The sequence below is a fragment of the Chiloscyllium punctatum genome, chromosome 38 (genome assembly GCF_047496795.1).
Source record: "Chiloscyllium punctatum isolate Juve2018m chromosome 38, sChiPun1.3, whole genome shotgun sequence".
Taxonomy (NCBI): domain Eukaryota; kingdom Metazoa; phylum Chordata; class Chondrichthyes; order Orectolobiformes; family Hemiscylliidae; genus Chiloscyllium; species Chiloscyllium punctatum.
Window position 1 is genome coordinate 43,615,656 of NC_092776.1, and position 27,092 is coordinate 43,642,747.

Consider the following 27,092-nt stretch of genomic DNA (forward strand, 5'->3'; position numbering starts at 1 on the left):
AGTAAGCCACCATGTTCAAGGGCATTTAGAATAGACATTAGATTCTGGTCCAGACAATGACATCCAAATCCCATGACCACATTTAAGAAGAATATATGGAAGAATTACAATATATGTTAAATACATTTCTGGGATGAGACTTGGAGGAAACTTTGTTCAGTTCAATTGCAAGGCTAATTTTGAAAATGCACACAAATCCTGTGTAAGGGATCATATGGTTACTGGATTTGTAATTCACAGGCTTAGATTAATAACTGGAGCTCCAAGCTCAATTACACAGTGTGGCTGGGAATATAAATTAAATATGAAATAAACATGCTGAATTTAAATATCCTGTCATAGTGACCATGAAACTCATCAATTTATTATACATGCAGGGCTTTCTTTTCTCCATCCCATGACACAATTACAATAAAAGTAGGGTAATACACTCCATTCAATCAAATGGATTCAAGCTCATCTCACAGCCTGTCCAATCAACTGTTTCACTATTAACCACAGACTGATGTAGCATCTCCCCCTAAGCATCTGCAATGCAGCTAGTATAGAAAGTAAACAAACACATACTCTGGGCAGTAGAAGTCACCATTCTGTAATTAAGACAAACTGTAAAGATCATAATGATCAATAAGGCCTGTACCTTATAACTGGAAGTGTTAAACATAATCTAAGACAGCAAGTGAAGTAGCTTTTTCACCCCTTAAAAGCTATACATTCTTTAAATAAAAAGTTTGGCTCTGAAGCCAGAATTCTGCAAACTAAGCACAATATGGTAGAAGTGACTAAAAAGCTAGAACTTAGCTAGACTTCTGGAAATTCTTGTTCCATTAGCAGTTTCTTATTTACTGCATATTAACTCCTTGTTCGCGTATTTAAATGTCCCCAGCATTAAAACACAGTCTCCTCATACATTTAAAGAACAGTTAGTCATTGTTTTCAGTATATTTCACCCACACTGGTGATGGAGAACTGATGTCCTTCAGTAACAGTTAGATCTTCTGCTACTTCCTAGATGAAGTTTCTGTCAGGCTTGGAGCCATTAACAGGTACAAAGGGGTAGGTGACTGCTTCCTGGCTCTCACATAGGACGCAAAGGCGAAACCTCTCCCAGGACCATACTAATATAACTTTCAATATTTTAATCTAGCACAGTTTTCAAGATTCACTCAAGGAAAGGAGTATCATTGTTATTGTTGTTATATTGTTGTCACTTAAGCAACTTAGCTTACAATGGTATTCTCCTTTGGAGAGATAGAGCTTCTTCACATTCAAAAAGCTATATATTTTCTTTGTATTTTCCCCATTACATGAAAGCCTATTTCAGGCTGGATGAACAGCGACTACAATTAGAGGAAAGTTTTTTCGGTTCCCATCCCTGATCAAGTTGTGGACTAAGTGTTGTAAGTCTTGAGGAGTCTATTTTTGGGCCCTGTCAAAGGCTACTCTCCCATGCTGTTAGTAAGCCAGCTAGGAGTCTCAAGTGGACAGTTATTTGACCAAAATTAGTGACATAGTACTGAGCAATCTGAACACTGGTTCTTATGAAAATCTTCCAACAATAATTCAGCATATAAGACATCAAATTCATCCCCTTTACATTCAGTCTCGGAAGCCTTTTGGTTCACCATCTCATTTAAAATAAATCGCATCCCTCTTGGTAGAGCTGGAACCAGAGATGACTTGAAGGAAGAAGATACAATTTTTACAACTGTCATAATCAAAACACGTTTCTATAAGGGGGAAAAAACTGACGAACTCATAATATCATCACACTTCTGAAAGACAAATGATAGAAGATAGATGTTATAAATAATGCTAAATATACAGGGTACTGGGGAAGTTTAGCATATTTAATAGATAAGTTGAAACTGGAATTGGTTGACAGTAGAAGGAAAATTTAATAAAATTGAAATTGTGAACATAAGCCATGACTAGGGTAAGAGTAAAAAAAAGATCCCACTAAACAGGATTAAAATTTCGAAATCTAATGACTGTGGAAAGACAAATTAAGTTGTATGGAAGGAATGCACCTTCAGAAATAAAACAGCATAAAAGATTTTGTGAAAACAAACAAATCAAGGTTATTACTGAAGATAGCAGAAAAATAAAAGGATGGAAGGTCAGAAGGCAAGTATTTCTCATTCCCTTTAAAGGGGTGGTGGCAGAAAAATATGAGAGAAGTGACAAATAAGGCACCTTCAAAGATGCCCACAAATGTGACAGTGTCATCAAAAGAAACTGTCCTTTGCATTTCATTACTGGAGATTGCTGAATAAATGAAGATGGTACTTTGTCCCTATAGAGTCTTCAAATTTTGCATCTGTGGAACCATTAATTCCTGTTCAACTAACTGGCTTGTGAAAAACACAAAAATTAAGATTTGCACTTCTGACTACTGAAGTATGATGGCCATCCGTATAGGTAGAAATATGCCAACACAGAGGAAGAAACTAATCTTGTGCACAATATATCAATGACAAGGGCTTGTACTGCACTGTAATGTTCTACTGTTCTATGTAATAACAATAAGCACGTTCTTAATAAGCACAGCACATACAAAAAAGTTAATACGAAGCTTGGAGAAGAAAATATACTGGCAAACATAAATAGAGTACGAACGCTTTTAAAGTCTGAAGTACGATCTTGCTCAGAGGCACTAGATGAAACATGCACTTCAATCCAAAATCATTTTGCTATGGTTCATATCTTTGTTTAATGATTGAACCTACTGCTATATTTCTGTATACTCATTGCATTTTAGAAAAATTACAAATGGAACAAATATAATAAATTGCTTTTCATCTCCTTCAGAGATTTGTATCTCAACTATAGATGAAGTGTTACAAACATGCATTTTTTTTGGATAAATGGCATGCATATTCTCAATCCTGCAAAAATATTGTAAGAACTGTAGGTCATTTGACAAAGTCAAACTTCAAAATAACAACCAGTGTGAATGTGGCAAACATCAGAATCTTGAAATGCAGCATTACATGTGGGAATGTAAGCCGCTCTTTGCTGCAGTGATGAGACCTGGCAACAATTCAATATGGGTGTATATAAACTGCTGGACTAAGTCAGTGACGTGCTGTGAATCTCAGAAAAGCAAATCAATTCCCTCTGTTAGGTGAGCTGGTGAAAGAGCAGCTGGACAGTAATTCTTTACACAATGCAACATTAATAACATGCAGTAAAGTTTTGTTTTCGGAGGCCGGGCGGGGGATAGAGAGAAGAGTGAATGAGGTGTTGCATGTATCGTGAAAACATTGAGTGTGGATTCAAATGAAATTGACAACATATGCAGATTAACAGTTACTACTACCCAGATTGTTACATTTTAACGATGAGATACCGTGAAAATTAATCCTTGTAAAAGATGATTGACCAAAACAACTTGACACTATTCTTGGAGAACACACAAAGAAATTACATTCAAACACAATCATCTAATTTCTCACTCAAGAAAGACATGAGTGTTTATATTCAAATTGGATTTTGCGTCAAGGATTGCTGTTGTTGCTAGGTAACAGTTTGACTCATATTTTACATTTTCATCTTTCATTAATGTGCAATCTGTTACATTGGCATCTGAATACATATTAAACTATTCCTGGAGAAGAATAAAGAAAAAATGATATCATTTGGACAAAATATTGCAGGGCCATAGAAACATTCAGAAAATTATATTAACACAAGATGACAACCATGTCTAGGTGAGACACCAAATTTGCTGCAAAGGTTATATGCTGAATTAATGATTGTCTAGATCTTTTTACATAAGGAACCACTAAATAACAGCTGTTGTAGCTAATTTAGTCATAGTTCAAAACGACAGATGTTACACTCATTTAATTTCAAGCATGAAATGCAATTCACCTTTCATGTTACATAGACCTTAGAATCCATCTTAGTGAGATCCTCCTCAAAAGATGCTCAAGTATTTCAAAAGCTGCAACTTATAATTTGTATATTACATATTCTAGCTGTACATAATTACCAAGCTTTTAATGTCTGAAGAGCTCTGTTCTTGATGAGATAGAAAGAAAGAATATTACCCAGATTACTGATTTTGAAGTCAAATAGTTTTTCTCCTTAACCCCAAACACACATACAAAATATTAGAGATGCTTTAAGGTTTCATGACATTAAAAGTCATGATTATTGTGTTTATTTATGTATTCAATTTTACAAATATTTTTCACATCAAAAGCCATGGACATACAAAAAGACACCATTCAGATTGCAGATTAGCAGGAGAAATTTAAATGTTGGGCACATGAAGATGGATGGGGGAGACAGAGAATGGGTGGATAATGTTAAGGGAATATCTATGGTATTGAAGCATGGGGAGGAGATGTGGTGTGGGCAATTGAAGAGCTATGCTGGACCTTGGAAACATGAATAGTTTTATATAATATGGATGGTCCAAAAAAAGAAGTGACATTGGGAATGCTGTCTTGGGAGTTTGAAAGCACAGTAGTGCATTGTACAGGTACTGTACTCAAGGGATTAAGTTCCTGGGAGTCTGGGGACTAAAAGGTTACTGTATCTGGAACATCAAGAATCGGGAAACTTGAAGTAGGGAGCACAACATAAGATTACACTACACAGAATTAATGGGAGAGAAACAGGCCATTTTCCACTATCTAGGAGCACATTACTGCAGATGCTGGAATCTGTACTGAAAACAAATGCTGGAGATCACAGCAGGTCAGACAGCATCCATGGAGAGGAACCGAACGTTTTGAGTCTACATGACTCTTCATCACAGCTGAAGTGTAGAGGGGGCAGCTCTTTTCAGAAGGAAGGAGGCAGAAAGTTTTCTGATATTTGATCCAGTATATGTGGAAAGAACATTCCTGTGGGCAAGAGCATAAGCAGAGGCTGCCAGTATAAGTCAGTCATCAGGAAATCTAAAATGGAGTTAGGAATAAACCTCTTCAGCAAAATGTGAAAATGTGGAACATACTACCACAAGAATTAGTTGAAGTGGATCATGTAGATGCATTTAATTAGAAGCTAAGCCAGCATTAGTGGAACAAGGGAATAGAGGGTTACGATGGCAGATTTAACATGGTAAGATCAAATGACACTTACATGGAGCATAATGTTAATCGTGAAAAATATTCTGAAAACAACAAATGCTGCAGATCACAGTGGGTCAGACAGCATCCAGGGAGGGGGGGGGGGGGGGGAAGAGGGAGAGAGCTAATGTTTCGACTCTAGATGACTCTTCAGAGAGTAAGTGAAGTAGAAGGGCAGCAGTTATGATATAATGGGGGTGATGGGGTGTAGAGTGTAGGGGAGAAAAGATGTTGATAGTTCAGATTAAGTGATCGGAATGTGAGAATGGCGGAACGCCCCACTCCAGTAGGACTGTCCATTCTTTCAAGTCTGGCAGTTAGACACACTATTCTACTGCCATTCTCACGTTCCGATCACTTAATCTGAACTATCAACATCTGATTCAGTGCAGCTTTTTAAGAACGTTTTAAAGACATTAAAAACAGTGCAATCACTGTTGAAAGTCGGAAATGCTACAAGCTCCCACGAACAGTAATAATGGTCAGGATAATCTGTTTTGTGACATCATGGGTTAAATTGGCCAAGATTTCAGGAATAATTTCCCTGCTCTTTGAAATAACTACGTGATCTTTCACATCCACCCAAACTGGCAGCCAAAAGAAACAATTTCTAACAGTGTAACAACCTTTGTCAGTGCAGCTTTAGAGTCTTAGTCTTGAGTTTTGCATTCAAGTTCTGGAATGAGATTTGAACCTGGAACCCTGTGATTCAGAAGCATGAGTATACCAAATGATTCACAGCTGACACCAAGAAAAGAGGTGAAGGAGGAAAAGGAAATAAAGAGATAGAAATACAATAAGGTTTACGTGGTGTTTTTCACGCAGAGGATGTCCCCAGGTGCAGGTGACTAAATACTGTCTTGGCGGTCTCAATGATTGTGATAAGAAACCATACCAATTATGGTAAAAATTCATCTGATTCTCTAACGTTAATGAAGGAAATCCACCATTCTTACTTGATCTGGCCGATGTGAGACTCCAGACGGACAGCAATGTGGCTGACACTTAACTGCCCTCTGAAATAACTAAGAAAGCCACTTGGTTCAAGGACAATTAGGGAAGACAACAAATGCTGGTCCTTCCCATTGATGCCCATATCCCACGATAAAATAAGAGAAACTTTGGTGAAAGAGCTGGTTTTTAAAAAGGGAGCTCATAATGTGGAGCATGAGAATGGTAGGAGGGAACTTTCCAAGGAGGAGGAGTAGTGATAAAGAAACAAACAGTAGGAATTCCAAAGTAGGTGGTTATGAACAGGAGAGCAGCATATGACATCATTTTTATTGAAATGCAAATAGGAAAGACATCCAAATCAAAGACCAACAGTACCAAGCAGGAGAGCATAAGACTGTGAAAAGTGAAATAGCCAAGTTATTTTCATGAATATAAGCGTTATAGGATGTGTTACTTGACAGGTAGTAAGCAGGTTAGATGTTGACTGACTAAGTTACCTTTACTATTCTCCTTCTCTGTACTTTATAGCTACTTTCCAAAGTTTCAAGCTGATCAGGCAAATGAAGCCTCCATGGAACTACAAAATATGGATAGCTATTATTTAAGTTACTTTACTGTCTGCAAAGCCTTACTATTTAAAATAAATATTGCCCTACCACCAAAGCAAATGATTGTTTTAATAGAATTTTAGACAGATTTCTCATGGACCAAATTAAATGCCACTGCCATTAGCAAACTAAAGGATTGTGACAATATTTCATCACACTTTTCTTTTAGAAACAAACTTCAGTTACATAGTAGGTCAGAACACCCTTGACAAGGCTTAAACATTTCTGCAGAACTTGGTTTTATCTCTGAAATGCAATAATCAATTTCACTTTTAACATTTTGTTCTGAAGGCATTATTGATTTCCAAAAACAAAGCAAGCGAAAAAGAAAAACAAAATATTATACTTGTACCTAAATCCAGTGCCAGTAGTTTTGAGGTATCTTGCATGATGAGAGCAAAATTGCAAATGAAGAAACCAAAGAGATAACCAGGTACATTGACTGCTTTTTACAAAATGTGTGAACAGCCATTCACATCCATAGCAATATTATAACATCATGGTTCAAAGTTAGCTAAATGACTCTTAGACAACAGATAAGCTTCTGTAACAAATCTTCACTTTTACAATATTAGATGGTTGTGCAAATATGACTTACTTTGCAGAAATTTACTATATCTTCTTTAGTCAGTGTCTTCAGGTGTGCTACTTCTATGTTGTCTGCAAACATAAAAGTAGTAATAATTTTTATACATTTCTAATACCAAATTGTTTAATATTTTGAGGTAACAAAAAGTATTCTCAGCCTATTAGTTTAATTATGCTGTTGCATAGTAAACTAGTTTTGTAAAAGTTCCAATGAAATTTTGCCTCAATAATAAATGTATAATACAAACCAAGTGACTAATTAATTGAAAGTGGCAATAGTTACTTGGTGTACTGTGTAAGGTGGCATAACAAATCATGAGTTTTCAAACAAATGATATTTAGCATTAGGCTAACATTAACTTACTGTTCAAAAAGCCATTTAAAACAACATTACTAGAAAATCTGATAAAATTATGCCAAAATTGTTCTGAATTACAGATACTCAGCTTGAAGTCAGAGTACTTGTGCATTACAGAATTCATGGACCCCTGCTTTGAGAAGAATTTTCACTCAAATAGAAAAATTTCAGCTACGTTTACAGAAGACACACCTGCGGCTATAAAGTGCAGTGTTTTGAAGTTATGGGGCTGTTGCATTTTTATAGACCACTTTTCTTTCCCCTCTTTAGCTCCACATCCCTCCTTGATATCAGTTAGACAGAAAGACAAAAGTCATCACAAATGCATCCACTTCCTGATAATGACTACAGATTATATTTCCTTGTTAAAGTAAATGTGTCAAATAATTCCACCAGGATCTTTTCAAACTACAAGCAATTTTACATAAACAAAAGTCGAATTCATTGTTTTCAGAATTTGAGAAAGAGCTCTGGAATTTGCCCCAAGCAACTTTGGTTATGGCATCATGGTAAGGATACCACGCTTTGAATCAATTAATCTGCATGATCCCGAGTGTAGAAAAGGCACTTCGGCCCGGAGTCTGTACCAACATAACTACCACGAAAAGTTCGCTAATCCCAATTTCTGCACTAGTCCCATATGTTTGAATGCCATGATTACCATGAAGGAATCATCCAAATATTTTGTAAAGATAGTAAAGTGTCCAGCCTCTACCACCGGCCGAGACAGTGCATTCCAGATTCCCACCTTCTGAAGTGAAAATGTTTTTGTCCCCCAAATTCCCTCTGAATCTCCTGCCCCTTAACCTAAAACTCTGTCCTCTCCAGTTTTCCCCCACCCAAATGAATCAGCTGCTCTCTACTCAACCTGTCCATACCCCTCATAATCTTAAACACCTCAGTGCTCTAAAGAAAACAATCCAAGCCTATCCAGTTTCTTCTTATAGCTCAGTTTCTCCATCCCAGGCAACAACCTAATGAATCTCTGTAGATGCTATCACATCCCTCCTGTAGTGAGGTGACCAGAACAGCACACGGTACTCCGACTGTGCCAACCATCATGCTGTACAACTTCAATGTTACTTCCTTGCTCTTATACCCATCAGCAGTTGGATAGAAAGTTGGATTTTCTGGATGATTTTCTCATTGAAATTTATCATATATTTGGGTCCATTGGTCATATATGCCACTATTGCAATGAATCTGTTCTTCCCACCCATGGTTTTCAACAGAATGGTCTTCAAAACTTTCTACGCCACATGGTTCAATTGCTTTGTGTAAATATTGCACAAGACAACAGAACTCAAAAAGGGGAGGCTTTTGATATTGACGTTCCATAAGCAACATTCAGTAAACAGAGCTAAGTGATCCCTCAAGCAGATCTAATCTCTGCAGGCTTGGCCAAGGTATTGAAAATGGTGTATTGGCATGGATGGAGAACTGTCTGGTTGGTATAGGATGGAGGGTTGAGATAAGGGAAAGCACTTCCAGGATGGCAACCTGTAATTAGTGGAGTTGGACAGGAATCAGTGCTGGAGCCACAACTATTTGCAATATATATTAATAATTTGGATGAGGAATATGAATTTACAATCACAAAGTTTGTCAATGACACAATAGTTGAAAAGCCAAGTGGTGACGATGCCACAGAGTCTGCAGAGGTATGTAGGCAAGTTAAACGAGTGGGCAAAAACTTGGCAGATGGAATATAATGTGAGAAAGTGAGAGGTTAGGCACTTTGTCAGGTAGGATAAAGAAGTTAAATATTACTGAAATAGAAAAAGACTTTGGGAGTCCTTGTGTTTAAATCACAAAAAGCTAATATAAAAGTTCAGCAGGTATTAGTGAGAGCAAATGGAACACTGGGCTTTATTTCAAAGGAATGGGAGTATAAAAATAGAAAGGTTTTGCTAAAGCTATACAAGGGACGAGTTTGAGCACAGCAAGAATACTGTGATCAGTTTTGGTCCCCTTATCTAATGCAAGATATACTAGCGCTGGAAGCAGCCCAGAGAAGGTTCACGAGCTTAATTGCAGGTACCGAGGGACTGTCTTCTAAGGATTAGGTTGGGTCTGTACTTAAGAGTTTAGAAGAATGAGACATGACCCTATTGAAACATACAAGATTTTTAGAGGATTAAAGTTGGCCATTTTCTCCTACTGAAAAGTCTAGAACAAGCCAGCACAATTCCAGAGTAAAAGGTCACTATTTAAGAGAGATGAGGAATCTCTTCTCTCAGAGGGTAGCAAATCTGTGGAATTGCTTACCACAAAGGCTATGGAGTCTGGACCAGTAAGTAAGTTAAAAGTTGAGGAAGATAGAATTTTAATCCATAATCGAATCAAGGGTTATGGTGATGAGACAGGAAAGTCAAATTGATGAATATATACCCAAAACCAGAGCTCATTTTTGAACATTTATTCTTTCACAGGATCTGGATGTCACTGCAAGACCCATATTTGTTGCTCCTTCCTAACTGCCCTTGATACAAGGTGGCTTTGCTTGACCATTTCTGAGGACAGCTTAAAGTCAACTGGAAGCAATTAATCTAGAGTCACATGGAGGTCAGATCAGGCAAGGACAGCAGATCTCCTTCCCTAAAAAGGCATTAATGACAGTTACATGGCCAATTTACTGAGACTGCTTTCAATAGAAGAATTTAAACTCCACTAGTTACTATGCTTTGAATTACATCACAACCATGCTATTATCTTCCTCAAAATGTAGATAAGTATAAGACAGTCACCAATGAGTACAATCAAGTTTTTACAAGAAAGTTTTCCACAATCTTACTATTGTTACGAACATGTTACCACAAAAACAGGTAAGGTGGAAAGTAAGGGATAAGAAGAAGAAACATGAAAGAAGGCACAGGTTGAACATAACCCAGAGGCCAGCATAACGCAGTTGAAGCAAATACAGGTTGCACAAGAGGAATAGGATGTGCAAGAACAATAAGATTCAAGTGGTTGAAATGAACACTCATACATGCTCTTGACCAACAATCATAGTTATATTGTGTGTGTATTTATCCAAAACAGAATAACCACAATACTTTCGAGAGGTGAACTCAGCAGTTTCCACAATCCACTGTAGGCCCACTGCACTCTTTTCAGCTATGCGCCAATCCCTTTGCCTCTGTGAATAATGCTCCGCAACTAAGTACATAATCAATATTAGTTGTTTTGACCGATCATGCAGTTTCCTGAATGGAACAGATCACCCTACTGAGTAGCTCTGTCCAACGCAGTACACGTTTGAAAGAATATCACAGGAATCATGGATTAAACTTGTGCAATATTAATGACTGTTGTGCTCTAGCATTATTAATTAAGTAATACAATATTGGTCTCAGGTATAACCACTGAGATATGCCGTCCTTTCATACCATTTTCATGCTTGCTACTAGCCAATTACAAAGAAATAGGAGCAGATACCTGATGGAGAAGGGCGTCTGCCTTGCCTTTTGCATGCAGCACAATAAGGAATGTGGGACGAAATCTTATTTGAAAAGAAACTACACAGACTTGCCTTCATGTAAAATCACCCAACTGTTTTGAGATCATTTGAGCTTTAAAATGCTTTGCTATATTAAGATAACATTACTAATACTCAAATTCTCAGCAACATTAATTTGTTTTACTCTACCTCGATCAAAGTTGTACTGCTGAGAGATAATTTCACTCCAGTGTTTAGCGCATTCTGCTGAGAGCTTCTTTGGTTTATCAAGTCGTCTTACTGCTAGAGCTTGAACATGCTTCTGAAAAGCATCCTCTGTCATTTCCTTGATATGCTTTTCCATGGTTTTCAGAAAAGCCTCCACCCTGCTTTCCAGGTAACTGGGTGGTCTTTCCGACTGAATAATAAAACGAAGGCCTTGTACACCATTTGATCGCCGTGGACCACTAAATACAATGTAACCTATAATGACAGAAAGGAGACTTTAAGTTAGTTCAATCATTAAAATAATTAAGATATCAAAGTCAATTATGCAATTTATGTAACTTAAAATCTTGCATCATTTAGGTGCAGCTGAATAGTTATACACTTAAAATACAAAATGAAGTTGGCATAATCATGACATGGAGGAACGAAGTAAATGTACGGTAGCTAAGTTTGGAGATGACAAAAATAAGTGGAAAGACAAATAGTGAGGGGGATACAAACAGTTTACACAGAGATATTGATAGCTTAAGTAAGTGGGCAGAAATAGGGCAAATGGGGTATAACATGGGAAATGCAAAGTTGTTTATTATGAAAGGAGAACAAAAGAACAGGTTATTATTTAAATGGAGATAAACTGCAGGAGGCTGCAACACAAGAGGACTTGGGGGTACTTACACATGAAACACAAAGCTAGCACACAGATGCAGAAGGTAAATCAGGCTAATGTAATATTGGCCTTTACTTCAAAGGGTGAGACTGTAGGGAAGCCTGACTGCAACTGTACAAGGTACTGGTGCGGCCACATCTGGCGTATTGAGGGCAGTTTTCGTCCCCTTATTTAAGGAAAGATATGTTTTCATCAGAGGCAGTTGAGAGAGGTTTTACAAGATGATCCCAGGGATGGAGGGACTGTCTTATGAGCAAACATTAAATAGGCTGGCACTCTACAAGAATGAGGGGTGATCTTATTTGAAACATATAGGATTCTTAAGGGGCTTGACAGGGTAAATGTGAAGAGGATATTTTCCCTCATGGGAGAGTCCAGGACCAGAGGACATAGTCTGAGAATAAAGGGGTGCGAACTTAAGACTGAGATAAGGAGGAATTTCATTTCTCAGGAGGGTTAAGTATCTTTGAAATTCCTTGCTATAAAGAGCTGTAGGGGCAGACTACTTGCCTATCTTTAAGGCTGAGATAACTAGATTCTTGGTCTGTAGGGGAATCAACGGTAATAGGGAAAAGACAGGAAAGTGGGCTAAGGAATGTCAAATCAGTCATAATTCTAGTGAATGCTGTAGCAGGCTCAAGGGGCCAAACAGCATACGCCTGTTTCTATGATTTATTATCCTATAATTCAGGCTGAAAAACTTTCCTTTTCAGTTGATTCCATAAACTCTCATTTCTTTCCAGAGGGCTATTACATTTGGTAGCAGAAAATGAAGAGCCCTGGAATATACAAGAGTAGGCCAACATGTTCCTGCATTCTAGTAAGTTATGATAGCCATACATGAACCCTATGAATTAATTTTTGATCGACTCAACACTTAGCAATGTCAAACTCGATCCTGAAAATTCCAATTTTCCCAAAATCCAGAGATTTTTGGAAAGGCGGTGCCAGATTTCCAATATCACTTGTGGTTAAAAAAGCGCTTTATTTCATGAGAAAATAGGAAATGGAAATAGACAGCTTTTTGGCATGAGCTTGCACTGCTATTCAATATAATCATGGCTGATCTATCTTAATGCCACTTACCTGCTCACTTCCCACGTAAGTTCAACATTCATCAATCTCAAACTTGATTATAACACTCAGAACTCTCATGTGTACTTTTCAGCTGTTCCAAACACCCTACAGTATGCTCACCACCCCTCAAAAAGCATGTTCCAGAGCTCAGGTGAGGAAACCTTTGGTGATTACAGATGTCAATTCATTTTCCAACTTCTTTCTGGATTACAAGGAAACCTTTACTGCAACCTCAAATCTATCTATCTCCCTTTTCAGGAGATGTTGATGAAGGGAATAGACATTAAACATACTTCATCCCACTGACAGTGATTTTGGGCTCTGGAAAGAGAAATATTTAGCCCTGTCATGACGTGATAAATTTTCTTGTCTTTGCTCCCCTTAATTTTTTCCACTTCGCACCAGCTAACTCTGCCCTCACCCCTTCATGAATATAACAATTTATCTTTAATACATTTTTTCTGACAAGTTTCACATTCTCAAACTGAATGCTAATTCTACCACGTTGCGGTCACTGATCCCAATGAGATCTTTTCCGGAGATAATTTATTAAACTAGCCTCATTATACATTACCAGATACAAAAAAGCATGATTCCTGGTTGGATTATTAATATACTTATACAGAACACAGTCCCAAATGCATTGAGAATTTTTCCTTGGGGCTACTTCTGAAAATTTGGATTTTCCAATCGCCAAGAAAAATAAATTCATCCATGATTACTGCACTGACATTTTACATTCCCTCATTATCTTGTTTTATTGTCTGTCATACAGAACAGCGACAGTTAACTGACATATAGACTCCTCCCACCCATGCCTTCTTGTTATTTCTTACGTCCGATGGAGATAAGAACTTATTGATGCCATACCATAAGATCCAAGATTATTTCTGGTTATTTCATACTAACAAAGCTTCCCCAACAGCCTTTCTTTCCTGCTTGTCCTTCCACAAAGTCTCATACCCTGAATATTCAGTTCCCAGCTTGGATTTCCTTGTAACCATGTCTCTTAATAGCTTTAATACCTTATTTACTAACATCTACTTGTGCCATTAGTTCATTTATTTAGATCCGTAAGCTATACACATTTAAGTACAGAGGCATTATTTTGCATTTTTACCATATTTCCCCTTTTGACATTACTTGTTGTTGTTTTTATATGCTTACACACCGTCCCTTCCTTTCCCATTCTCAGAATTATCTGAAATGTGCCATGCAATGCTGTCACATCCATTTGCTTTGCATGTCTGTGTTTCTCTACTTAAAACTCACACACCTCCCTAATAAAGTTTAAAGCCTCAGTTGTTCAATTTGCTGGGACGCTGTTCCCAGCATGATTCAAGTGAAGCCCATCTCTGGAACAGCTCCTTTAACTCAGTACTGGTGCCACAAACTGAAACCCATTCCTACCACACAATCCATGAGTCACACATTTAACTCTTGATTTTATTTATCCTATGCCAGTTTGCCCATGGCACAGGTAGTAATCTGGAGATTACGATTTTGGAGATCCTATCTTTTAGTTTTGCTCATAACTGTTCGAATGTTTCTGGCAGAACTTCTTTTCTAGTCCTATCAAAATCTTTGGTACTAATGTGGATTACAACAACTGGATCTTTCTCTTCATACTCCAAGTTCCTCCACAGGCCCAAGGAGACATCCGTAATGTTGGTACCAGGCAGGCAAACAGCCTTCAGGACTTGTTCATGGCTGCAGAGAATACGTAAATCCTCCTTTTTGTGTCGGTTTACTGATCCTCTCTGCAACTTCCATTTTCATCTTGTAACTGCTGGTCTGAAGCTCGAGAACTGCCCCTGAGGTCCATATATTTGCCTCACCTGCAATCACACCCTTTGCCCCTGACCAAAGACTAAGTTTGAATGACCTAATATAAGAGGCTTGACTACCTCCTGGAGCAAGTGTACAGGTGACCTTTCCATCCTTAGTGTGGTACAACAGCTGTAGCTAGGACTGAGATCTGAAGTTGCTCAAGCTGCATACATTTGCTGAAGGTGTGTTGCCTGCTAATCATCCTAGTGTCCAGCAGCTCCCAAATGGTGCAATTGCAACACATCACCTTACCTTCCCATATTGATTGTAGTTTAAGTCATTAATTATTCACACTGTTCTTTACACTTCATTATATTTTTAATATGCACAGTATTAATCTTATACCTAACAAACAATCTGTAAGGTCAGAAAAAAAACTACTGAAACCTGAACACAAACTGAAGATATTTTCTGAAAACTTAAAAGGGATAAGAATTCCTTAGATATAGGGCCCAACACTGTTCACAACATTTCAAATGTGGACTGACCAGAGCCTTAACACATCCTCAGCAATACAGCTTACTAGATCTTAACCACAGCAAGCATGAAAATCAAAGCTACTGCAGAGCATTCTTCATATTCTTTTAAACTTTTACAAATTACTTCAGAATCACAATCACTGACATCATTTCAGGTGGTCAACAGAAACATTTCCCAATCAGCTGCTTTATTTAGGAAAAAGGAATCAAATACTTCTTTCATTCCACTGCTGAATGGCATGAGATTCTCAACTCCAGCACTCAATTGTAAGCTGAACTCAAGTACCAAACCTTATTTTGTTGGCTACTTACATATATATCCTTTACAAAAGGGCCCAGCTTAGCTAATTAATACAAGCATCCAGTTTCAGCTGGTTCTTCACCAGGCCATTCTACCAATGGAAGCCTTGAAAATAAACTTGCTCAAAAACTCAAAATCCAAACTCCAGATTTCACTTTAATACCAATTACAAAATCAAGGTTTATATACTTCCTTACCCAAGAAATGCAAATGCAGAAGGCTGAACTGAATTTGCTAGTTTTTAAAAATTCATTTACAGAATGAGGGCATTGCTGGCTAGGCAGTTAAGAGTCAACCACAAAGCTGTGGATCTGGAGTCACATGTAGGCCAGATCAGGTACAAATGGCAATTTCCTTCCCTCAAGGTCATTAATGAACCAGATGGTGCCCCCCCCCCCAAGACAGTTGACAATGGTTTCATCAGAGTCTTAATTCCAGATTTTTATCTTATTCAAATTCCATTACGTGCCATGGCAGGATTCGAACCCAGGTCTCCAGAACATTACCTAGGTGTCTGGGTTTATAGTCTATTGATAATACCAAAAGGTCATCCCCTGCCCATAATTTAAATGTACCCAAAACAACCTGAAGAAAAACAATTTGGATTAAAAAAAAGGCCATCAACTCCAATCAGGAATATATGCGCTATTATAAACATTTTGTACATAAAAATAATACTTATTTTAGGAGCAAGATAACAAAAATACAAAGTTCAAACAGTTATTTTCTGTTGTCAGCAGTTCATATTGCTTAACTATAGCAAGCATGGAAATCAAAAAGTTAGAACAAAACATTCTTAGCATTCTTTTAAACTTTCACAAATTATTTCAGAATCACTGTCAGTATTTCAGACGGCCAACAGACAAGAGGTTTAATTTTGTAAAAAAGCTAAAAATGAATTAAGATTTTCAAATGAAGTGGTTGCATACCATTGAAACATCATGTTCATTAAACCAGTCATTTTGATTTTACAGATGATAAATATTGACTTACCTAACTGTTCCTTAGTCCGCAGTGTGTTGAAGCATGGCTCCGATATTATTTGACAAAAAAGCTCCAGTAACATATTTTCATGGGTGTTCTGCATGTCTGTCTGGTAGTAGATCTCAATTCCACAGTTGTTGTGTACCTCATTCCTTTGCTGGTACACAAACCAGCCTCCTATGTATGGTATACAGGACAAAAGCAATCATTAGGCTTTCTACAGACATGCACCTGTACTCTTAGCATTCCTTGCGATAGCAAATAACTTTATCACCCTGATGCTAATTCAAACTGTCATCAGCAATCTTTTGCCAAAGGCAATTAGGAAATTGAAACAATACATCTCTTTTAATCATTTTCCTTACAGTTAAAAATAAAAGGCAATTAGATTCTTGCCGCAAGCCAGTCTAAAATGCTACTGGTTATCCACTACATTAATACTACTGCTAATCTGCAGGAAACAAAACCAAAAAAAAAATCAGAATAGATTCTTTATTGATTTTCACTTCTGCTTGATTTGCAAATGCTCAATATTACTTCTCAATGTCCTTGCAAAGAGCGCGCAGCATATAATGTTTATATTTGAAGTGAAAAAGGTTCAGCTGAGCCAACTTGCTGTAAATAGTCTCCCAAAAAAGAAACACCTAAAGAATCTATTCTTTGGCTATTTTTTGGCGATATCCTGTTGTGTAGTATAATTCAGAAAGCCTTAAAACTGAAATAATGTTCATTTACACAAACAAAGCATGGGTTTTAATTTACATGAGTAAAAGATGCTATTAGAATATGAGTGACTAAGACTTAGATACTTATTTCCTTTCACGGTGGTGCACTTGATATTTGTTGATTATATTCTGAAAAGTGGCAATTAAATTATGCTTTTAAACTGACAATCCTATGCCTCTGATTAACTAATGAGGGGAATTGCACATCTAGGTGCAAAGGCTACAACAGTAAATTAAGGTTCAAAACATTAAAGAGGTACTCTTTGGGCCAAAGACTAAACATTTTTGCTAAAGACGATATACAAAAGAAGCCAAAATGTTGTTCTCCTCTCACCATGCTGCAACTTTAAAATCCTTATCGCATCAATCTATATTTTAAGCATGGTTTGCAACAGTTGATCGAAAATAAACCCATGCAATTAATAAATTATAGGATTAAAGCAAAGTCATCTAGGCAACTATTCAACAAAAATATATTGTTTTAATAGTTACTTATACTAAGATGCTCACAATACATTGCTCCTTCTGCAAATGCAGATTATAATGGGTTAATTTTGGTGAATTGCCCAGGAGTATTTTTAATAGATATCCAGTCATGACTCTCTGCTTACTTGGGAGACTAAACTTTGCTCACACAAATTAATTCAAATTTACTGTTTTCAGCTTGAACCAAGAAACCACCAATAATTATTCCTAATCACCTCCAGGAAAAGAATACGCCAGAATACTTTATCACAACAATTACAAAAATAATACTTTTGGGGTAAGAAGTCTAGTTAATTTCAGAACATTTTTCCAGTGGTTTTGAAAAAACATGGCTGGAGTTGTTACAAAATGTTATTGGTCTCCTAGCTGAAACTGTGTAAGAGGTTTTGCTTAATGTAGTCTTTGATCATCGAAAAAACACAGCTGGTCCAACTGGGAGATAACACATCTACTTACTACTAAAAAAAACAAGCGCAATAAACTCATCACTAAAATCTCATATGCAGAGTCTAACTCATGAATTACATAGGATTGCTGCTGACTATTTTCAGTGTTCCATTTTCAGAATAATTTTAGGATTGCGCTACCTAACTAACTAGCATTGGGTTATTTTAAAATGTTATCTTGGATTAGTTAATTTAATGGCATATTATTTTGGTGCCTGATTTGCAGTGTCTTAAAAGTTGATGATCAATTTAGTCTTCAGTTCAATTTTCATGAGAAAAGCTGGAATCTCAAAACATACTAAAATGATTAAGTCAGAGAAAAAATTGAAACTTAACTTACGATCAGGAAGTTGCACCTCTCTGTATCTGGTAAGTTGACTGGGAAGAAGAGGTTTAGTATGAGCATGCTGAATTAAGGTGTCTTCGACCATTTGTATAATACTCAATGAAGTCTAGAATGGAGAGAACAGTTTAATTGCTTAAAAAAATGCTAACACCTTTGATTTGCACATATTTTAGTATTGTTCAAATGAGCCTCACAGTTATCAAACGAAAAATAGAAAATGCTGGAAAGGTACAGATCAGCTGGCATTTACAAAAGATGAAAAAATAACTGGTTATGATATTTCACATATATACCCTCCATCAGAACTGGACGAATAATGAGGAAGTACTTTAGTATGACCAAGTATGAAAGGAAGGACGAAGGGTGAGGAGAAGAAAGAAAAGGATATGTATACAATTTATTAGGAGAAAGTGAGGATTGCAGATGCTGGAGATTCCTGAAGAAGGGCTTATGCCCGAAACATCGATTCTCCTGCTCCTTGGATGCTGCCTGACCTGCTGCGCTTTTCCAGCAACACATTTTTCAGCTATGTATACAATTTATCCCAACTCTGCAGTGGTATCCATAAATTAGCTGTCAATTTCTACTTTGATCAATATAACCTTTAAAGTTATTACTGTCTTATGAATAAGATGGAAAAAAGGAACAATGGAAAAATCTAAACACTTTTTAGTATAAAGAAATAATGCAAAAGAAAGCCATTACACAAATGGTAAAATGTCATCCTTCAATTTAACATTTTAAGTAAGGAAGCACTTTTTAAACACTATGCTTTGCTCAACAGTGGCGAGTTGACATTTTAGCTTAATTACAAATTCAAACACCCTTAAGACAATTAATCACAAAGTGTTTCCAAGGCATATTTTAAATCCAAACAAAAGTAGTTAAGGTGAGCTTGTTTACAATGAAGATTTTTAGGTATCTAGCTGGAATTGGGTTTACAATTTACAGGATTGCAAATGAAAGGAACAGGAATAGAAAAAGATCAAATGTGCCACAATAGACATCATATATTTACTGTAGAGGGGAAAGTGAAATAAACACTGTTTGGAGACCAAGGTCAGAATTGATGAGTGGAGATGTGCATTTGTGAAGCGAACAGTCAATGAACTTTGGACTGACCTTAACTTGCACCCAGTGTTAAAAGGACAGCAACTACATAAAAATATTAGGACATTTGCGTTGCTTATGCTGGTGTGCAGGCAGTTGCTATTTTAAGGATCTGAGGTTGGGTGAAATGACATAAGACTCGCTGCTTTAGCAGGAGACAGCCAATAATATGCACATAGCAGTCCTACAAAGTGCCTCAGATCAGGACTACGATTTCACGGTACAAAATGAGTGCAACATCAGCGTACAGGCTTTGCCCATGTGGAGAAAACACTGAACTGTCTAATCAATAACCTTCAAATGAGTGAGTGTGTTCTTGGGCGTTCTGGCGAACTCTGCCTCCTCAAACCAAAAATGTAAGTTGCAAGTGTCTTGCCTTCCACCAATCTTCAAGCTGCAGAAGTGCTTGCTTCACCAGCAGCTCACTTTAAATGAGACATCAATCTCAAAATGGTAGTGAGCATTACCTGCCTAGTTAAGTTTGGCTTTCAGCAGTCTATGTTGCCCACCCATTTAAAGCATGATGCTGTCATTTACACAAATTATCTAGCACTGTTTATCCAATAAGAAACAAAAGACAGTGTATGAATATCTTACAGTTCCTCAATTATTTTTGCAGGCTAAGAATACAGATGGTGGACATTCCCTCAGGAAACAGAATAGATAGAGTCTCTCATAGGATGGAAAACATATGTACTGAATCAGTGGGCTGAACACATTGGACTGACATTCCTAGAAAAAAAGCATAACTTTTCTTTGCATTGAGGTTATAGTTGAACTTATAGAAACAGGGTGAGCTACTTAGGTATTTTGATTATGCTTTTCTCCAAACATTTGTGGTCTTTAAAAGAAATGCTGCTCTGCCATGAAATCAATGATGGATTACAAAAAGCAAGCAAATAGTATTAATTTACAAAAGGTTTTGCTAAATCCCACACATCTCTGCCAGTGTTTTAATAAACAGTCAATCGCGAGAGGTCTTGGATTCTTTCCAGGTCAGTGTTGAATTAGATCTCACCCAATGTTATCTAATTAGTCTCAGAGCGAGTGTGGAATGGGAAAAAAATATTTCCGCCCTCATTTTTGAATGTATCATGAAGTAAGATAAAGGGTATTTTTATAAGCTACTGGTAAACAACTGAAGTTCATCAAACTTCAAATATAAAGGAGTCAAAAACTTTCATATAAGTAGTAAATTATAAGCAACTGATCATTTCAACACAACTCCAATAAGTCACTAAGTTTGAAAACACCAGGATTTGGCTACAAGTTACAGGAAATGATTAACAGGTTTATGCCATACCTCTTCAGTTAACAGTTCTGCACACAACTCCCAATGCTATTAAATTATCCAGTTTATATTGAAGGACTATTCCTGACATACAGGCTGTTGTTCAAAAGTCATCTGTTTCATAACTGGGGCTCATTCTGGGAAAGGTGGGATCTCTACAAACAGGACAGTCTTCACTTGAACCAGAGGGGTACTAATATCCTGGGTGGGAAATCTGTTAATGTTATTCAGGTGGGTTTAAACTAGTTCAGCAGCAGGGTATGAACCTGTGTTGTAGTTCCAATACACAAGTGGAGGTCAGTAGGGAGGACATGGACAGGATTTCATGGTCACAGGAATGTGCTGGCAGACAGCAAACTGGTTTGAAGTGTGTCCACTTCAATGCCAAGAGTAACCGGAATAAGGTAGGTGAGCTTGCAGCATGGATAGGTACCTGGGACTTCGATGTTGTGGCCATTACTGAAACATGGATAGAGCAAGGTCAGGAATGGATGTTGCAGGTTCCAGTGTTTAGATCTTTCATTAAGATCAGGGAAGGTGTTAGAAGAGGGGGACGGTATAACGGTGGCTGAAAGAACTTTTGATGAGGACTTGTCTACTGAGGTGGTATGGGCTGAGGTTAGAAACAGGAGAGGTGGTGTCACACTGCAGGGAGATTTTTTTTATCGGCCTCTGCAAAGTTCCAGGGATGTGGAGGAGAGGATTGGCAAATCGATTCTGGGTAGGAGTGAAAGGAACAGGGTGGTCATTATGGGGGACTTTAACTTCCCCAACATTGACTGGAAACGCTATAACTCTAGTATGTTGATGGATCAGTTTTTGTCCAGTGTGTACAGGAAGGTTTCCTAACACAGTATATCGAAGGACCGACAAGAGGGGAGGCCACATTGGATCTGGTACTTGGTAATGAACCAGGCCAGGTGTTTGATTTAGTGGTAGGTGAGCACTTTGGAGAAAGTGATCATAATTCGGTTATGCTCAGTTGAGCGATATAAAGGGATAGGTACATACCACAGGGCAAGAGTTATAGATGGGGGAAGGGCAATTATAATGCGATTAGGCAAGACCTAGGAGGCATAGAATGGGGCAGCAGAATGCAGAGAATGCAGACAATCGAAATGTGGAGCTGGTTGAAGGAACAGATATTGCATATCTTTGATAGGTATGTCCCGGTCAGACAAGGAGGAAGTGATAAGGTAAGGGAACCATGATTTACTAAAGAAATTGTATCGCTTGTTAAGCAGAAGAGGGAGGCTTATGTGATGATAGTTCAGATGAGGCGATGGAGAGTTACAGAGTAGCTAGAAAGAATTTAAAGATAGAGTTAAGAAGAGCAAGGAGGGGACACAAGCAGTTATTAGCAGGTAGAATAAAAGGAGAATCATAAAGCTTTCTATGATATGTGAGGAATAAAAGGATGACGATGGCAGAAATAGGGCCTGTCAAAGACAGAAGTGGGAACCTTTGTGTGGACCATGTGAAGATCAGAGAGGTGCTAAATGAATATTTCTCATCTGTTTTCACTCAGGTAAAGGAGAATATTGGAGAGAAGACGACTGAGATACGGGCTATTAGACTTGAAAGGATTGAGGTTAGTAAGGAGAACGTGTTATCAATTCTAGAAGGTGTGAAAGCAGGTAAGTCTCCTGGGTCGGATGAGATTTTCCCAAGAATTCTCTGGGAAGCTAGGAAGGAGATGGTGGAGCCTTTGGCCTTGATCTTTGAGTTGTCACTGTCTACAGCTTTAGTACCAGAGACTGGAAGATTGCAAATATTGTGCCTTGTTCAAGAAGGGCAGTAGAGATAACTCAGGTAATCATAGATCAGTGAGCCTTACATCTGTTTTGGAAAGGACTATAGGAGATAGAATTTATAGCCACCTAGCAAACAACAACTTGATTGGTTATAGTCAACACAGATTTGTCAAGAGCAGGTAGTGTCTCACAAACCGCCGAGTTTTTTGAGGTGACCAAGCACGTGGAGGAGGGTAGGGCAGTTGAATTGGTGTACATGGACTTTGATAAGGTTCCACATGGTAGGCTATTGGTGAAAATCCGAACGCATGGGATTGAAGGTGATTTAGCAGTTTGGATTAGAAACTGGCTTTCTGAAAGAAGACAACGAGTGGTGGTTGATGGAAAATATTCAGCCGGAAGTCCAGTTACTAGAGGTATGCCAAAAGGATCTGTTTTGGGACCATTGCTGCTTATTTTTATAAACGACTTGGATGCAGGCATAAGTAGATGGGTTAGCAAGTAGATGATACTAAAGTCGGTGGAGTGGTGGACTGTGTGGAAGAATGTTGCAGGGATACTTGGACAAACTGCAGAACTGGGCTTAAAAGGTGGCAAATGGAGTTCAATGCAGATAAATGCGAGGTGATTCACTTTGGGAAGATTAACAGGAAGGCTGAATACTGGGTCAATGGAAAGATTCTTGGTAGTGTGGATGTGCAGAGGGATTGTGGTCTCCATGTACAAAGATCCCTGATAGTTGCCACCCAAGATAACAGTGCTGTTAAGAAGGCATAAAGTGTTAGCTTTTATTGGTAGAGGGATTGAGTTCCGGAGCCGTGATGTCATGCTGCAACTGTACAAAATGCTAGTGCAGCCTCACTTGGAATATTGTGTGCAGTTCAGGTCGTCCCAGTACAGGAAGAATGTGGAAGCATTGGAAAAAGTGCAGAGATTTACCAGTATGTTGCCTGGTCTGAAGCGAATGTATTATGAGGAAAGGCTGAGGGACTTGGGTCTGTTCTCATTGGAGAGAAGGTGGCTAAGAGGCAATTTAATAGAGACATACAAGATGATCAGAGGATCAGATAGGTGGACAGTGAGAGTCTTTTTCCAGGATGATGACGACATTTCCTTGTACATAGCTGCAAGTTGAGGGGGAATAGCTACAAATTGAGAGGTAATAGATTTAAAACTGATATCAGAGGCAGGTTCTTTACTCAGAGTAGTATAGATGTGGAATGCCCTGCCTGCCAATGTAGTTAACTCAGCCATATTAGGGGCATTTAAATGGACAAGCATATGGATGATGATGATGGGATAATATAGGGTGATGGGCTTAGACTAGTTCACAGATCGGCGCAACACATTGAGGTCCGAAGGGCCTATTCCACGCTATGTTCTATAAGATCATAAGAACTAGGAGCAGGAGTAGGACACCTGGCCCTTTGAGCCTGCCTCACCATTCAATAAGATCATGGCTGATATTTTCGTAGCCCTAGCTCCACTTACCCACCCTTTCACTATAACCCTTAATTTATTTACTGTTCGAAAATTATCTTAGCTTTAAAACCTCTTACTGAGGAAGCCTCAACTACTTCACTGGACAGGGAATTCCATAGATTCACAACCCTCTGTGAAGAAGTTTTTTTCACTTCAATCTTAAATCTGCTCCCCCTAATTTTCAGGCTATGCCAATCTGTCCTAGTTTCACGCACCAGTAGAAACATCCTCTCTAATTCTACCTATTCCTTTCATAATTTTGTGTGTTTCCATAAGATTTCCCCTCATTCTTCTAAATTTTGATTGATATAACCCCAGTCGACTCAGTCTCTCCTCATAAGTCAACCCTCTCAACTCCAGAATCAACACAATGAACCTCCTCTGCACTTCTAGTGCCAGCACATCCTTTCTCAAGTAAGGAGACCAAAACTGAGTGCAGTACTCCAGGTGCGGCCTCACCAGCACCCTATACAGCTGCAACATAACCTCCCTGCTTTTAAATTCAAGCCCTTTAGCAATGAAGTACAAAAATTCCATTTGCCTTCTTCATTACCTGCTGCACTTGCAGACAACCTTCTGTGATTCATGCACAACGTTACCCAGGTTCCACTGCACAGCAACATGCTGCAATTATTTTTATTATTCAAGTAATATTCCTTTTTACTGTTACTCCTACCAAAAAGGACTTCACATTTATTAACATTAGTATTCTATCTGACAAACCTTTGCCTACTCACTCAACGTAGCTACATCCCTCTGCAAAGTTTCACAGTGGTCTGCACACTTTGCTCTACCAGTCATCTTCGTGTCATCCACAAACTTTGACACACTACAAGTGGTCTCTAGATCCAAATCATCTATGTAAATTGTGAATAATTGCAGTCCCACTAACAACTAATTGCAAACCAGAAAAGCTCACATTTATTTCCACTCTTTGCTTCCTGTTGGTTAACCAATCCTCTATCCATACTAATACATTGCCCATAACACCTTGTACATTATCTTATGCAGCAGCGCTTTGTGCGGCACCTTGTCGATTGCCTTTTGGAAATCTAGATACACTAGATTTACTGGGTCCCCGTTATCCACTGTGCTCATAATGTCTTCATAGAATTCCAATAGTCTAGTTAAGCATGACCTGCCCTTCATGAACTTGTGTTGTGTCTGCCCAATGGGACAATTTCTATCTATCTATATGCTTTTTTCTTCCTTTGTAATAGACTCCAGGATTTTCCCCACAACAGAAGTTAGGCTAACTGGTCTGTAATCCCTCATCTGCCTCCATTATTTTAACAGTGGCATCACATTTGCTATTTTCCAATCTGCTGGAATTGCTCTAAAGTCCAGTGAATTTTGGAAAATTACCGGAAGTGCATTTGCTAGTTCTCCTGCCATTTCTTTTAGTACAGTGGGATGCATTCCATCAGGGCCAGGAGATTGGTCTACTCTTAGCTCCAACAACTTGCCCAACACTCTCTCTTTTATAATAATGACTATTTCCAGGTCCTCACCTACCTTCATCTCTTTGTCAACTACTGGCATGTTATTCATGTCCTCCATTGTGAAGACCAACACAAAATACTCATTCACTGCCTCAGCCATTTCCTCATACCCCATTATTAAATCCCTGTCTCATCCTGTAAAGGACTAACGTTTACTTTAACCACTATTTATCTTTTTTGTTGGTTTGCTTCCACGTTTAATTAAAAACATTTCAACATATTTGACATAGTTTCAAACTGAAAAACTATGGCAATAGAGATGCAGAGCAGATAAATTTAACGAGGGAAACTTGCTACTAATGTGCATGAATTGTAAGAATATCCTCAACAAAAAAGTTCTCTTTCAGCACAATTGAAGGTAAATAACCAACCTGTCTTGTTATATTGCCATGGAGAAGAGCTTCTATATGCAGTCGTGACAACAGTTGAGGTATAAAGGCCTTGAGGCGAATGAGAGTGACATCTGGAACAGATTTTCAGACAGCTAAATCAATCACATTTCGAAAGAATATTTATATTCCATTGCTGCAGAGAACCAACAGAGCGTGCCATAATGCATTAAATAGAAAATGAGAATGTGCAACCATCACGAATTTAAAGCTGGTTTTTCTCCAGTGTGTGGCACAAGCATACTTGTCATTTGTTCTACAGTCACTATGCTTCAAATTCAAATAACAGTTTGTCTTGATTCAAAGGCCACGTTTGATAGGTCATAACAGCAAGCTTGAGCAATGATGCTGAAAAGTATTTTATGGATTCACAAATAAAAATTACGATTCAATGTAACATCAGTTTGGTGTAATTATCTTTCTGCACACAATTAAATATAGACCGCACACATTTTGGTCAAACAAAATCTATGGAACAATGAAATTAGCAAGATAAAAAAGTTCTCTAATATTTATCTTTGGTTTCTACTTGCAAAGTGTCATTCACTGAAAATAAAAAAAGATAAAAAGATTGCAATTGCACAGCATATCATGAAGACACAGTATTCAAGTATTTAAAACAAAGGTTTGACTGCAAAGTCGTAAAGAGATTCTACATGAACTAACATCCCCCTAGCTTGTTCTACATTGCCGATTCATTTAAGTGCAGGTGGCCTTAAATTTTTTGCTTGGCCACACATTTGAAGTATATTAAAGTGAATAACTTGCATGCGCCTGCTCAATATCTTCCAGGTTGCTGCATGGTTACAACAAGGAATTAATGTGGAAGGAACACAGAGACAGTGTAATTTTAAGAACGAGTATGCATGTAACTTTTTTAAAAAGCATCATTAACAGGGTATAGGCATCACTGGTTAGGCTAGCATTTATTGCCCATTCCCAATTGCTCACAGAGGCAGTTATG

General features: G+C 38.0%; 1 protein-coding gene across 2 annotated transcripts in view; it reads right to left on the minus strand.

Annotated features, from left to right (window-relative positions):
• The window catches only part of ide (insulin-degrading enzyme), a 125,369-nt gene that overhangs the window by 19,639 nt on the left and 78,638 nt on the right, over positions 1 to 27,092 (minus strand). For both annotated transcript variants that reach the window (XM_072557734.1, XM_072557733.1), the window contains exons 18-22: positions 26,111 to 26,202; positions 18,595 to 18,706; positions 16,607 to 16,774; positions 11,242 to 11,514; positions 7,245 to 7,306 (exon numbers count right to left, since the gene is read on the minus strand). In XM_072557734.1, the coding sequence (XP_072413835.1) occupies positions 7,245 to 7,306; positions 11,242 to 11,514; positions 16,607 to 16,774; positions 18,595 to 18,706; positions 26,111 to 26,202 (707 nt within the window). The remainder of the gene's footprint in view (positions 1 to 7,244; positions 7,307 to 11,241; positions 11,515 to 16,606; positions 16,775 to 18,594; positions 18,707 to 26,110; positions 26,203 to 27,092) is intronic.